General features: G+C 42.3%; 1 protein-coding gene across 3 annotated transcripts; it reads left to right on the forward strand.

Moving 5' to 3' along the window:
- Window positions 1-194: 194 nt before the first annotated feature.
- Window positions 195-8697, forward strand: LOC119209372 (acyl-CoA-binding domain-containing protein 5-B-like). 3 transcript variants are annotated; one of them, XM_037458659.2, is made up of 14 exons: window positions 195-341; window positions 576-697; window positions 952-1075; window positions 1470-1542; window positions 2138-2288; window positions 2442-2480; window positions 2811-3023; window positions 5993-6205; window positions 6477-6568; window positions 6831-7017; window positions 7384-7622; window positions 7720-7770; window positions 7880-7995; window positions 8081-8697. In XM_037458659.2, exons 2-14 carry the CDS (start codon window positions 616-618, stop codon window positions 8091-8093), a joined length of 1593 nt encoding a protein of 530 aa, XP_037314556.2. In that variant the 5' UTR covers window positions 195-341; window positions 576-615; the 3' UTR covers window positions 8094-8697. The 3 variants fall into 3 exon arrangements, with proteins under 3 accessions (XP_037314556.2, XP_037314557.2, XP_037314558.2); XM_037458660.2 differs by lacking the exon at window positions 2811-3023; XM_037458661.2 differs by lacking the exons at window positions 2442-2480; window positions 2811-3023.
- Window positions 8698-15514: the final 6817 nt, after the last annotated feature.

Consider the following 15514-nt stretch of genomic DNA (forward strand, 5'->3'; position numbering starts at 1 on the left):
TATGAGTTCATAAAAGCACTGTTAAATCAATTTATTTTTTAAGGACACTTAAGGGTTAGCTAGGCAACACTACACTTCCCATAAATCACCGCGGTTTAAATCCCCGGCTGAGGTGGGCTTCTGGGGCTTGAAGTGGTGAACGTTTACGTTTTGACCCTCTACGACACGACGCTTGTTCGGTAAAAACTACATTTCCCGTAATTACTTGTACTTATGAACCAGACGTTCGGCTCATCCTTGACGCGACTCACCGGAGTGGAAATTAGCTTTTCTGCTGCATATTGCTGACAATCATCCGGGTTAATGAAATCATTATTGCACCGGCGAAAGTGAAGTTCTTGGTGAGTTTCTAACAAATCAGCCGTAGGAACAATCATAGAATGCAAGTCTGTTGACGCTAAATCGACAATGTATCTTATTTAGCCCCAGGTTTCAATTTAAGATTGAAGAAGAAACAGCCTGCCATCCTTAGATAAGACACGTGACAATCAGCAGCAGTGACCACATTGTTTTAAAGTGTAATTTGCTGTTCTGATTTGCTTTCACATTCAATTGCTTCGTATATTCTTTTAAAGATGTCAGGACTGCATCACTTCATCCTTGTTGCGATTCGGCATGGCGCCGGACGAGGACACACACAGCCTGGAGGCGAAATTTGTTGCTGCAGTTAAAGTGATCCAGAGTTTTCCTGAAGAAGGTGATGCTGCTCTATCCTAGTCTGAAAGAGATGGGACAGTCTGGTGCCTGTTTGTGTGTAAACACTCCACGTGATCGACCTACATGCAGAGCTGAACTTAACTACCCCCCTAATGATAAAGCTGCTATAAGGATAAGAGCTGATTAACCAAATCAGTCAAGTCTATCCACTCCACGTCGAACATACGTGTGTGCATGTATGTAGGTGTATAAAAAAGAAACATTTATGTATTAATTGCCTCTTTCATTTCCCAGGTCCTTTTCAGCCATCTGATGACATGATGCTGATGTTCGATGGTTACTACAAGCAGGCCACTTTGGGGCCTTGCAACATCTCGAGACCTAATGGCTTCTGGGATCCGAGTGGAAAGGCTAAATGGTATACTATGTTGTCTTAATGCACAGGTGATTGTGTTGTTCCACAAAGAAAATACAGAGTTGTTGCTAATGGCAACAGAGGATGCCGACAGCTGGTGCATTTGCACGTTTCAGACAAACTAAGTAACTAATATTAATGCTGTCAGAGTCCACTCAAAGCCTATTTCAAAGGCATAGTCACTTCCCATAAAGTGCCATTGTTCATAATCCGCAACTTACTTTAATAATGTAATACTCAAATATTAAGGCACAGTACCGCAAGTATGGACAATTCTGCAGTAATACAGAAGAGATCAACATTGGGGAAATTTCTGTATTCCCACTTTTTTTGAAGCTATTCAGTGTTGATTTTCCTCTAAGGGTTCAAGTGTTGAAGTCAGACTCTGTTTCTTCAGGGATGCGTGGAGGTCTTTGGGAAATATGACAAAGAAGGAAGCCATGGAGAATTATGTTGAGGACATCCAGCGGGTAAGTCCTTTCAGAAACAACTAAAGATGAATACAGGCAGTATGCATAAGAATAAAAGTAGACAAACAGACAGGTTCTATGAGAAACATCTGTGGCATAACAAAGAGTCTATATTTATGTATATTCAATATGTGCATATGGAGGCTGATAAGACCCAATTGCAGTTTGTGTCTATTGCTAATTAGAAAATGCCAACTTAATAAACCAGGGTAGTGTATGGTAAACAATATACTTGCTTAACATCTGGATTAGCATTGTCATTGTGAGCACCTTGATGACCAGCATGTTGATGCTAAGTGCATGTTTTAATCCTGTTGATGAGGACTCACTTCATGAATTGATTCAGCTATTTTGGAAAAACATCAAACCACTTTGACAAATTGTATTTTCAGGTCCTTCAATTTTCAGCTGTTTTTAATCAGCTTTAATTATATGGTGCGGCGGATAAATCAGTCAGCCTTTGCTATATGAAATGATGAATTCAATTGTTTTCTGGTGGCCTATTGAAAGTTGCACTGCACTGCACAATGCTAAAGCACTAATGTAGCCATTTCAAAAGAACATGCATAAACATGCGTTAATAATGTGTTCTCAGATTTTGGAGACCATCCCAATGTCTGACGAAGTGTCCGATCTGGTAAAGAAGCTTGGCAACTTCTACGCAGAGTCAGACAGAGAAGGAGAAGAAGAAGAAGAGAATGAGGTGGATAGGAGACCCTTCACCAGGCCTTTTGCAAACAGTGCAGGTAATGTACATGATCAGTGATGCCATTTTAAAAGCAGAATGCAATCCAAGTTGAGCAAGCGGGATGAAGTGCTGCTGTTACCCACCTTTGTTAGTCACACAGATGACATTTTCTGTAGCACTGAGCCTGTCTTACTTGTGTCTTCATCACTAGGTGGGCTGATAAAACAGTTTGTCAAACCGACAATGGAAGGCAAGTCTTTATTGTTCGCCATAGCTGCACAAGTTCATTTCAGAGCATAATTTGCTTTCAACACAGTTTTATTTGACAAAAGAGTGATAAGTGTTTTCTCTTGCTTACACTGCCGGAACATTAAGAGATTGTTAGAGGAAACGTGCTTGTATAATCTATGTGTGCTGTAGTTAGTCAGTGTGCTATTAGTGTTAGCGCTTTTAGTGTTACCTGCACTTTGTTGTATTGATGTAGAGTACTGTGAGTATTTCTTTTCTTTTATGTAGATGTGCACTGAGCAACGTGGACTTAGATAGAGAGTTAAGTAAGCATGTTTCCCTCGTCGCTCAGGCTACGGGGATCTGTGGGACGATATTCAAAATCTCGGAGGAGATGATAGCAGTGTCGTAAGCGGCGAGGAGGCAGAGGGAAGCAATGGAAATAGTGAATTTGAGAGAAAAGTGGAAAGTTGTGATTGGAGGAAAAGTGAGGAAGAGGAGAATGGGGATGAAGAAGACAACGCATACGATGAAGACAAGGAGGAGGAAGAGGATGAGGAAAAAGGTACCACCTGTAGCAGAAGTTGTTGTGGCGTGAAATGTGCTGTGTTATAGAGGATAAACATGACACCAGCAGTAGTTTCACATGATTCATAGGGTGATGTATCATCAAAACCTTATTTTGTTGCAGTCTCTAGTCATTTTTATTTCTGGTTGTAAATTTGAGCATTTGAACATGATTCTGAGTCTGAGGGGGCCTCAAGTGGTCATTTGAGTAACTGCAGTTTTTGGGGAGTTTAGGAGTCACACTTTTATTTCTCTTGGGGCCATTTTAAGGGTATAGGATCCACATCATTAGGGCCTGAGCCGACTGAAAGTCGGGCGAAAGCCCTATTGAAATTGCAAGAATTCTTCTTATTATTATTCTTATTATTTCACCACTTCAATCGCACTTTTGGGGCCTTTGCCATGTTCAAAAACTCTTGAATTTTTGCATGCGCTTCAGAAGTGCGAAAAATTTATATATTCTTGGGGTCGCGCAATTTGGCGATGAAAAGAAGTGCTCTCTAGCGCCCCCTAAAGTGCTGCCTCTGGGGACATTTTTGTCCACTTTTACGGATTGACTTGAAATTTTGCACACAGGTGCTCTTGGATGGGCTCTACAAAAAAGTCAATCATGGTATGCAAATGCGCCTACCGTTTTATGGCCGCCATTTTGAATTTTGTGAAAAACACGTTTTTGCGAACTCCTCCCAGACGCTTGGTCCGATTTTGACGAAATCTTCACCAAAATGATCATTGGCTCAATGCCATCAAAAGTTATTAAAAGCTTGTTGATATCTCATTGGGTTTTTAATTGATGGACCAATCAAGTTGTCGGGGGTGTGGCCTAAAAAGGAAAGACCAATAACTTAAAAAGTAAAAGGCCTGTCGCCACCAAATCTTTAGGACATGTTCACATTGGGTTGTAGAACTTCCCCTGAGAATTAAAATAAAATCGAACATTAGGGGGCGCTATGGTGATTTACTGTATTTTGGCCTTTTTTTCGCAATTTCCACCGTATTTTGGTTTTACAAACGAACGAACTCCTCCGAGAGTTTAAATCCGATCGATTTCAAAATCGGGCCAGTTGATCCTGACCCCCTTGGGGTCAAAAGTTATTAAAATCAAGAGTTTTCATAAAACTACCTGGGCGTGAGCTTGCGTGCAGTTTGGACGATTTTTGACGATTTTCCTCAAATATGTAAAATGGTATAACTCCAAGGAACATTGATATTTCTGGCTAGAAATTTTAATTCATGATGCTTGTGTAGGCCTATAAGTATTGCCATGAAAAGATTTTCGAAAAAGTATAGCGCCACCTATTGGCTTACGTCAATGCAAAGTTTCTACATTTACATGTCCATTTCCTAGCCCTTTAATCTGATCAACTTCAAATCTGGGAATATAAGACGTAAGACTGTGACGATGGCTCACAGTGAGAATTGGGAGTTTTGGACCAACTTTCTTGCTGTGACGACGTCATCTTCGCATGAAAGTTCAAGCACATCTTCTGAGCCTTGGCAAACTCCAAAACTCTTGGAAAGCTCATTGAGTGTCCTAGGTGATGACCTTTACAGACCTGATGTAGAGTTTTGGATCAAATGCTAAGAAATCCCTCCATTGCGCCCCCTGGAAGTTTTCGACGAAGCGGCGCCGGCACCATGTTTGACCTACAATTGTGGTGATTTTTTTAACAATTGTATTAAAGTGAGACTTCAAATAAAGTCTCTGACGACTATGCTCTAAAACAAACAGGAAGTCAGTTATAGCCATATTAGTGTGAATATTCCCTGTAGTATTGCAAGAGAGTCACCAATCCTATTTGAAGGACGTTTCAAACCACTAAATTGTATCAGAGCAGATAGCTCATCTGCAGAGCGCTCGGCCCCCAGCGCTGGAGATGTGGGTTCGATTCCCAGCACGGCAGATCTTTTTATTTTCACCTCTATTTCGGTTTTGCACTTTGTACATCGCCTCAACCTATTTATTAAGACTCCTGATGTGACTTAAAATGTATTTAATGAATCCAGGATGTAATATTTGTTCAGTATGCAGGAGCAGTGATTTAATTTGTCATGTTTAGTTTTTTTACATGAGAATATGGTTCGGTACATGCTGAGTTAATGCGAACAGCTGACGTGGGGCGCTTGTGGTAGCGGGGCAGCTAACAGACACTTTAATATAATTACATCTATGGTTTAAATACTCGTATTCTGCCACATACTGGTGGAGATGCAAACACGTTTACTCTGCGATCTCCATAAACTGTCTCTGCTCTGCTCACTGAAGCAAAAGTCTCTGACGACTATGCTCTAAAACAAACAGGAAGTCAGCTATAATTTTTTTTAGTGTGAACACTCCCTGTAATTTTGCAAGAGAGTCACCAATCCTATTTGAGGGACGTTTCGAATTACTACATTGTATCAGAGCAGATAGCACATCTGTAGAGCACTCGGCCCCCGGCGCTGGAGATGCGGGTTCGATTCCAGGTGCGGAAGATCATTTTTTTTCACCTCTATTTCGGTTTTGCACTTTGTACATCGCCTCAACCTATTTATTAAGACTCCTGATGTGACTTGTCAACTTTTTGCAGGCCTTTTGCAGCTCGGCAGTAGCCTTGTCTTGGTGGATTCCGTTCATGAGACCACAGAGTAAGGTTTGAATGCCGGCCCCGAGAGTGATTTATTTTGTCTCCTTAGTCTCTTTTTGACCCGCGCGCCCGGCCGACCGCCGCCCCACCCCGACGTGCAAGGGGGCGAAGGCCCGTTCATCGCTGCTTGCAGCTTTAATTTCCATTGAAATTAAATTAAAGTAAGTCATGTTCCATCCAAATACTGTAAATGGGAACAGAAGTGAGATAAAGGAAAAAGTTATTTGCTTTTTTTACATGCAAAGCGAGAAATGACAAGACATACAGTACTTAAAAAAGAACTGCACCCTCTTGTAATGCTTTGTTATACTATCTCTTTTTTTCTTTTGTACTGTCTCAGAGTGGAGGCCTGACCCGAGGCTGCTGATGGTGGAAAAGAGGATGCGGTCTGAGACCTGGGGGTCCAGCAGCAGCATGGAGCCCAGCATGTACTCCTTCACCAACGGGACACACAGCTCCCTCAACAGCGAGGTGGAGGAGGAGGAGCTGGCTTTTTGCTTGGAGCCCAGTGTCCAGTGTAACTCCAATATGCACTTTAATGGACACCTGAGTGGTAAGATTACCCATCAGAGTGTTGTGAAAGACACATTTTCGCATGATACGTATACTGTATACTCCAAAAATAGTTTATGATAACTATTGTTTTCTAGATTGCTCTTGTGTAAATCCATTGATGTACTATAAGAATAAAGTAAGCTGAAAAATGAATCGCACACTGAAAATGTTATTGGTGCAGAAACAAAATAATAGAAATAGAAGATATAAGAAACTAACTGTTTATCTCTATTGAACAACAACAAACTTACCATTATATCATTCTTCAGGTCAAACTGATGCTTTTCCTGAGGTGAAACATCGTTCAGACTCCGACAATGAGGAATTCTGTGACTCAATGGATCATCTGGCCGTGGAAGAGGTGTGGTGTCCATCCTCCACAGTGTGCACCACATCAAAGAACTAGTTTCAACATTGTGGGAAATATCCTTATTTACCTTCTCTCTGAGAGTTATGAGCTTCTTTTCTCATAACCCCAGGAAAGAAAGAAAATTAAAAAACTCCCGAATAATTTGAATAACATCTACATTGTGGATAAAAAAATCATAAATACAATCATTTTTATTTGTTTTGACCTAATTATGTCCATTAAAATGGAAGTTGACGCTTCTTTTCCTATCAAGGGGCCATCCTCATCAAAGATACATTCACCTGGATCAGGAGCTGCCTCGGTGAGGCAAAGGGATCTTTGCTACGAGAGCAGTACTACCCTTAAGGGGCGAGAGGATCAAGTACTCGTGGGAGCTTCTTACCTTAAAGAAGGGATTAGTTCCAGCCAGCACAACAGCTCCGTGTCAAGAAGAGAGAGAGGTGACGACTTGGATTTATACCAACACTGTGTGCCTAATTGACCTTTCTTCTAAGATGTGTAATTGCGTCGTCCTCCTATAGCATTTAAAGGCAGCTCATAGCCTAAAGCACAGCAGTTCTCCACGAACTTGCACTTGTAGACATGAAGAACTAGTGAGGAACATTTACCCCCGCTAAATGCTCCTCACTAGTTCTTCATGTCTACATTGGCAGAAATTCATTATCATTAAGTATGTTTTCTTAGTATATTTCTCCACCATGCTCGCCATCCTTAAGAAGTTTCAGTAGCCTCCAATCTACAACCTCGCTGCCAAATCCCTCCCAAACCAGACCTTTCAAGCGGCCCCATTCTGACCCGTGTTTCAGGTTCACAGTCGCCAAGGACCACCTGCAGCTCTCACCGGTGTACAAGTGTCGACCCCGCGCGCCGTGGCGTGTCTCAGAGCGGACATCCAACCAGCTCTGCCAGAGGAGACGTCAATGAGCAAATAGCTACAGCTCTGCTGCGGCTGCAGCGGGACATGGCGTCGGTGTTGCAGAGGCTGCACGCGCTGGAGGGGCTTTCGGTGTCACAGGGGAAACCACCCACCCAAGTTTCAACCACAGTGCGTTTACCGGAATGTACAATTGTTGGTCACAGTATCCATAACATTTTTTTATATATTTATTGACAGTTCTATATTTTCTTTTTCAATTTTTCAGTCAAGATCCTCTTCGCCAAGGCCGGAAGACTCCCTACCTGTTGCAAAAATGGTCTTTTAGAGTTTTTTTTATTTCAAAATGTATATTTTTGTGTTAATTTTAGCACCAAGTTGAAGTAATTAAGAAAAAAACACTTTAATGTGAGTTTCTTTTTTTCTAGTTTCTGAGACCATCTTGGTGGCCTTTTGACTTTTCTCCACTCACTGCCGTGCTGACTGCACTCTGGCCTCCAATCGCCCATTGGCTTGTGCAGCTTTATTTACAGCGGAGGAGAAGGTGAGCCAAATGTTGAGTAAGAATATGCTGGTGTATTATTACAAATTACTTTTACCAAAACGCAGTTTCATTTATCCCCCCACAGAAAAATCACCTGAATCATCCATCAAACGTCAGCATCAATCAAAGAACATGAAGCTGGGATTGTTGCACTTTTGTTGCTTTGTGGCTTTCTCAAGCCCCTTCAGAGACAGAGTGTAATGAGGCTCCAGTAGAGATGGAGAGCCTCTTTAGATAAATGGTCAGAAAGGTGTGAAAGACTCTGCAATGTAGTGTAGCATTTTGACTTCATATACTTTTAAAGTGTTTAAAGAAACATGTGCATTATAAATGCTTGCATATTTTCTTTGTTATAGTATGCTTAGCATTATCTGGGGGTCTTATTTATGACATGTATCACAGCCCCCCAGGGAATCAACATACCCCAAGTTCTGTCAACTATTTATTGAAATTAATTTATGATTAAACAGTAGCCGTTAACCGTAAGTGATTCCCCATTGTTATCACCGTTTATATTATTTAATGTACATTTCATTGTTTATTTTGGTTTACAAAATGCGTTACCAATATTTGTTTCTGACTACTAAGGACTTTTATATTTATTGTTGGAAATGTAGACATATTTTCTTTTGGACCAAATAGAGATGGGGACCAATATTATATTTATATCTCAAAGAATGTTCTCACTTTATGGCAATAGTGTCATAGATGGATCTATGCCATCTATGTCGGCTTTACAGTGAAAATTAAGAAAACAAATAAATGGTCTTTCAAATATGCAATTATTAAATCTAACAAGATAAAGCACATGGCGACATCCAATAAATGCATCATTTGGACAAATAAATGTATTGCAGTGATTTATTCCATTTGTTTTTAATATAAAGATTGTGTAAGAGCCATTTTGTTATTGTTTGTCTGTTAGCCCCACCCCCTAGGGAGGTGAGAGGAGGCGTTTCAGTTTGGGCCGCAATGGCTATATAATCAGAAGGGTTACTGGGCACAGGGGTTGGGTGTTGGAAGGGAAATAGTTTTTCGAACGTGAAGCGTGAAACGTGAAACGTGAAACGTGAAGCGTCAAGCGTAAAGGTAAACGTGAAGCGTGAAACGTAAAGGTAAACGTGAACGATTGGGAATGGTATGTATATACAAAGAAGAACAAAATAAAGGACAGCAAAAAGACTGGTTGACTCATGAACTTTGTCACGCGTCAAAAACAATCCACACGAAACCCCAACCAAGAGGAACTCAATGTGCGAGGCAAAGGGCCTCTACATTTAAGTCGAAAAACTCGCTTCGTGGGATAGGAGCGGCAGCAGTTTGGTGCTGTAAAAGGAGCAGCTGTGGAGCCGCGATTGGAGCGGCGAACCCAGCGGCAGTTTGGAGCCGCGATTGGAGCGGCGGACACCGCGGAAGTTTGGAGCCGCGATTGGAGCGGCGAACCCAGCGGCAGTTTGGAGCAGCGATTGGAGCGGCGGACACCGCGGCAGTTTGGAGCAGCGATTGGAGCGGCGAACCCAGCGGCGGTTTGGAGCGGCGAACCCAGCGGCGGTTTGGAGCGGCGAACCCAGCGGCAGTTTGGAGCCGCGATTGGAGCGGCGAACCCAGCGGCAGTTTGGAGCCGCGATTGGAGCGGCGGACACCGCGGCAGTTTGGAGCAGCGATTGGAGCGGCGAACCCAGCGGCAGTTTGGAGCGGCGAACCCAGCGGCAGTTTGGAGCCGCGATTGGAGCGGCGAACCCAGCGGCAGTTTGGAGCCGCGATTGGAGCGGCGGACACCACGGAAGTTTGGATTAGCAATTGGAGCGGCGAACCCAGCGGCAGTTTGGAGCAGCGATTAGAGCGGCGGACACCGCGGCAGTTTGGAGCAGTGATTGGATCGGCGAACCCAGCGGCGGTTTGGAGCAGTGACTGGCGACGCAGTCTGAGCGGTGGCTGTTTGGTGCAGCGGACAGGAGCGGCAGCAGTCGTAGTTGTGCGGTACGGAACTTCACTCACGGAGGTAGAGACCGAGCGTCAGCGCACCTGCATGCAAGTGTCAAGGTATGTGTAACGCTACATACAGGGTGAACATTGTTCTAATTGCGTGCAAACATGACTTTACGTGTAAAAGCCACGGCATTTGTGACTGAAAGGAACTGAGCAAGTATTCACAAAAACGAACGTGCATCTTGGACAATGGAAGAAGCACACGCTGCTGATCCTGAACTCTTACCTGAGACAGAGTCTCAAGTTGAGTCAGGTAAAATGGACTACTCTGTAAAACGACGGACTGTTAAATTGACAGAAAAGGCACTTATGGAAAAAATTGTACGCCTGCAAAAGGAGAGAAAGGTAAAATTTCAAAGGGCACATAATCTCAAGGAGATAATTGTTGATTTGATGGGTGATAAAAGCTATGTCACAGAGGTAAAAGGTACATTTGAAAAGTTTAAAGTTCTTTGTGGTGAAGCAAAAGAAAACCATGATGCATTGATGAAGTTGGTACCTAAAGAAGAGGTGGAAAATCATGAAATGTGGTATAAATTAAAAATGCTTAGCGTCAAGGTCTTTATTGACGATATAGACAAATGGTTAGTCTGCAACGAAAGTTGCCCCAATACTAAAATTGTCGATATTCATAATGATGTGGTTAATGTGGACCCTCAAGACAGCATTTCAAATGTTGGATCCAATGCTTCCAACATATTCTCAGAGCGAACCAGTAATGTGTCTAGGGTCAGCAAGGGTTCAACGTCCTCCACAAGGCGTCAAACTGAGGCAGAAAGGGCTGCACTCATGGCACGTTCTGCAGCGCTACAGATGAAACATGTTCTGGAGGAGCAGGTTGATCAATTAAGGAGAAAACAGGAACAACTTGAAATTGACACAGAATTAGCAGCATCTACAGCAAAGTTGGCAGTGTTGAATACCTCAAAGCATGGCAGTGTTTTAACTACACGGTCAGATGGCATGGATTCATACTTCATAAAGGGAACCAAACTTAATCCTTATGCTGAACAATACAAACTAGTGCAAAAGGAAAAACTTACGCAAAATTACTCAATGCCTGCGAGCGCTCAGTTAAAAGTGGAAAACCCAATTGAAGCAGGCAAGTACGACAAAGCAGCAGCTATTGAGAAAAAGGACAAGTGGCAAGAATTTGATCGAATAAAGCTTCAATCAGATTCCAAATCTGGTGATCCGCAACCAGCATCATTGCAAGGCAATCCTCAAGTAAATGGAGATCTCTACAGTCTGTTACAAAGACAAAATGAAGTTACAGCACTTCTTGTACAGTCACAGAACTCTCAATTCTTACCACGCAGAGAAATTCCCATTTTTGATGGTGACCCTTTAGAATTCAGATCATTCATTAGAGCTTTTCAACATTGTGTCGAAGCTAAAACAAACCAAGGAGACTGTTTGTATTATCTCGAGCAGTTTACTAGGGGGCAGCCTAGAGATCTGGTGCGTAGTTGCCAGCATATGGCTCCAGAAAAAGGTTATGCTATGGCCAAAGAACTTCTCGGAAGGCATTTTGGAAATGAAGTAAAGGTCACAGCTGCCTATGTGGACAAAATCATTGGATGGCCCGCCGTTAAGGCAGAAGACGTTAAAGGGCTACAAGCATATGCATTGTGTTTACGAGAATGCTGCAATGCTATGGAGGAGTTGCAATATTTGGATGAACTCAATATGCCAGCCAACATGAAAGCAATCATGCAGAAACTTCCATATAAGCTCAGAGAAAAGTGGAGAGCAGCTGCATGTGAAATCTCAGAAAAAGAAGATCGCAGATCTGGTTTTAGAGACTTTATAAAGTTCATTGAGTATCAAGTCAAAATCATTTCTGATCCTATCTTTGGCAACATCCAGGACATTCAAGATGGTGTAAATAAAGGAAGCAGCAAGACAAAACTAAGTCAAAGATTTCAGTCTAAAAGAAATAGCTTTGCAACTGCTGTCTTTATGTCTACTGAACCAGCCGTAAGTGTAAACAAGAAAAGCGTTGAAACTCAAACGCAAATTAGTGCACCTACAGCACCAAATGTTTCCTGTTTGTACTGTACATGTGGACACGCATTGGAGAACTGTCCACAATTGAGGAAAAGAAGCCATCGCGAAAAGTTGGACTTTATGAAAGAAAAGGGAGTTTGCTTTGGTTGCTTGCACCTAGGACATATGAGCAAGAGTTGCAGTAAACGCTTATCTTGCAATGTTTGCCACCAGAGTCATCCCAGTGTGCTTCACATTGATAGAAAGGAAAGGAGCAAAGGCGAAGAGCAGCCAAAGGAACGGCCGGGGAGTGGCACAACTGTCTCTACTTGTGGTCATACGGGGGCCGGAGGCAGTAACGGCATCCTTTCAATCCTACCTGTTAATGTTAAGTGTACGAAAGGAAACCAAATCATACAAACTTACGCATTCCTGGACCCAGGAAGTACAGACACTTTCTGTTCTGAAAGTCTAATGGAGAGACTGAACATTAAAGGAAGAAAAACAAGGATTAATCTACATACAATGGGTCACAGTAGTACTGTTCCAAGTTGTATTGTCGAAGGCTTGGAGATCTCAGAATTTGCTCGCAATCAATTCTTTGAGCTTCCAAGTGTGTTTACTCAAAAGGTAATGCCAGTGTCGACACAAAATATCATATCCGAAGAACAGTTGTCAAAGTGGACTTACTTGAAAGAGGTAAATATTCCCCGTATTAACGCAGATGTTGATTTGTTGATTGGCACAAACGCCTCAAAGTTAATGGAGCCATGGGAAGTAGTCAATAGTCAAGGAGAGGGACCATATGCAGTAAGAACTCTATTGGGCTGGGTGGTTAATGGACCTCTCAATGGGAACTGTGCAAAGCAGGGTGAGAGTGGCCACCCTACGGTTAGTGTAAATAGGATTGGTGTTGACAGATTGGAAGAACTATTGATGAAGCAGTACAACCAAGATTTCAGTGAAAATTTCTCTAATGACAAAGAGGAGATGTCAGTAGACGAAAGGAAGTTCATGGAAATAGTGAAGGGTTCAGTGCAGCTTAAAAAAGGACAGTACAACATAAGGTTGCCTTTTAAAGCACCTCATGTAACTATGCCAAACAACTTTTCCGTTGCTAAACAACGCATCAGCTCACTGAAAAGAAAACTTCTAAAAAATCAAGGTTTTCACAAAGAATATGCAACCTTCCTTACTGATGTCATCAATAAAGGATATGCGGAAAAGGTTCCAGAGCATCAGTTGGAACGGACAGATGGGAAAGTGTGGTTTCTCCCTCACCATGGAGTATACCATCCACAGAAAGGAAGCTTGCGCGTTGTGTTCGACTGCGGTGCAGAATTTAAAGGTGTCTCACTGAACAGTCAGCTCCTACAAGGACCAAACCTGACAAGCTCATTGTTAGGAGTGTTAACACGGTTTAGGCAAGAACCTGTAGCAATTATGGCTGATGTGCAATCAATGTTTCATCAAGTTAAAGTTGCAGAGGAACACTCTGACTTTTTAAGGTTCTTGTGGTGGCCAGAAGGGAACCTGGAGCAAGAGCTTGTACAGTACCGTATGACAGTTCATTTATTTGGAGCGGTATCTTCACCTAGTTGTGCATGTTATGCTTTAAAGAAGATTGCCGAGGATAATCAAACTCACTTCTCAGAAGAAGTAATAGACACGGTAGGAAGAAGTTTTTATGTGGATGATCTTTTAAAAAGTTTGCCTTCTGAAGAAGATGCTATCCAAATGGTAAAAAACATTACAGCTATCTGCAAGTTAGGGGGTTTTAATCTCACAAAGTGGATCAGCAATAGCCGTGAGGTGCTATTAGAGATTTCCGAAGAACAAAGATCCAAGAACTTCAAGGAGTTGGATCTAGACAGGGATAAATTGCCAGTTGAACGGGCCCTTGGACTACATTGGTGCATCGAGACGGACGCCTTCAAATTTAAATTTAACATCCGAGAACAACCACATACAAGACGTGGGATGTTATCCATGATCAGTTCTGTCTACGATCCTTTAGGTTTCTTAGCACCTTTCACAATCCCAGCTAAGATAATTCTGCAGGACTTGTGTCGCTTGAAGTGTGGTTGGGATGATTCAATACCCCAAAGCGTTCAACAGAAATGGAACAAATGGATGGAAGATCTCAAGAGTGTGGGAAGTTTCAAGGTCAGCAGGTGCTTTAAACCTAAAGACTTTGGCCATGTCATATCTGCTCAGTTGCATCACTTCTCTGATGCCAGTGAAAGTGCATACGGAACGGTTACATATATCCGGTTGCAAAACAGTAAAAACCAGGTCCATATTGCATTCGTACTTGGAAAGGCAAGGGTTGCCCCACTGAAACAAGTGACCATCCCTCGTTTGGAGCTCACAGCTGCTACTGTAGCTGTTAAGGTGGACAAGATGCTGAGTTCAGAGCTGCAGCTTCCTTTGGAAGAGCCACAATTCTGGACCGACAGTACATCTGTACTAAAGTATATAAAAGAAGATGGAGACAAACTCAGTATTTGGCTGACTTGTTTTGGAAACGATGGACACAAGAGTATATACCGTTGCTGCAGGAAAGGCAAAAGTGGAATGAGGAAAAAAAGGATTTTTCCCTGGAGACATAGTTGTCGTTGTTGATTCAACAGCACCTCGTGGATCGTGGATACTTGGAAAGATACTACAAACATTTCCTGATAGGAAAGGACTTGTGCGTTCTGTTCGTCTCCAAACCAAAAGTAGTGTAATCGAGAGACCAGTGACAAAGATTTGTCTTCTTTGCGAAGCAGCAGATATGTAAAAAATAATATTGAACTAGCATGATGTTTATACTGTAAAGTGTATATAGATAAGTGAATTGAAACTGATTACTTTAAAATGTTTTTTTTTGTTTCAAATGTAATGGCTCCTTATGTTATAGAATTATGTGAAATTGTCTTGTCTGTCGCCAGAACCAATTAGGGGCCGGTGTGTAAGAGCCATTTTTGTTATTGTTTGTCTGTTAGCCCCACCCCCTAGGGAGGTGAGAGGAGGCGTTTCAGTTTGGGCCGCAATGGCTATATAATCAGAAGGGTTACTGGGCACAGGGGTTGGGTGTTGGAAGGGAAATAGTTTTTCGAACGTGAAGCGTGAAACGTGAAACGTGAAACGTGAAGCGTCAAGCGTAAAGGTAAACGTGAAGCGTGAAACGTAAAGGTAAACGTGAAGCGTGAAACGTAAAGGTAAACGTGAACGATTGGGAATGGTATGTATATACAAAGAAGAACAAAATAAAGGACAGCAAAAAGACTGGTTGACTCATGAACTTTGTCACGCGTCAAAAACAATCCACACGAAACCCCAACCAAGAGGAACTCAATGTGCGAGGCAAAGGGCCTCTACAGATTGAGATAATTGACTACTAACTGTATAAATGTATATGGAAATAGAGGTGTTTAGTGCCGTTTATTAAATTGTTTACACTGTGGTAAATATGCTGAATGATAATGTTAAAGTTGTATATTAACTGCAGACAAGTCAACTGAGCTGGGTCAGAAAAGGAGAGCATTAAACAGGG

Source organism: Pungitius pungitius, chromosome 15, assembly GCF_949316345.1.
Source record: "Pungitius pungitius chromosome 15, fPunPun2.1, whole genome shotgun sequence".
NCBI classification, from domain to species: Eukaryota; Metazoa; Chordata; class Actinopteri; order Perciformes; family Gasterosteidae; genus Pungitius; species Pungitius pungitius.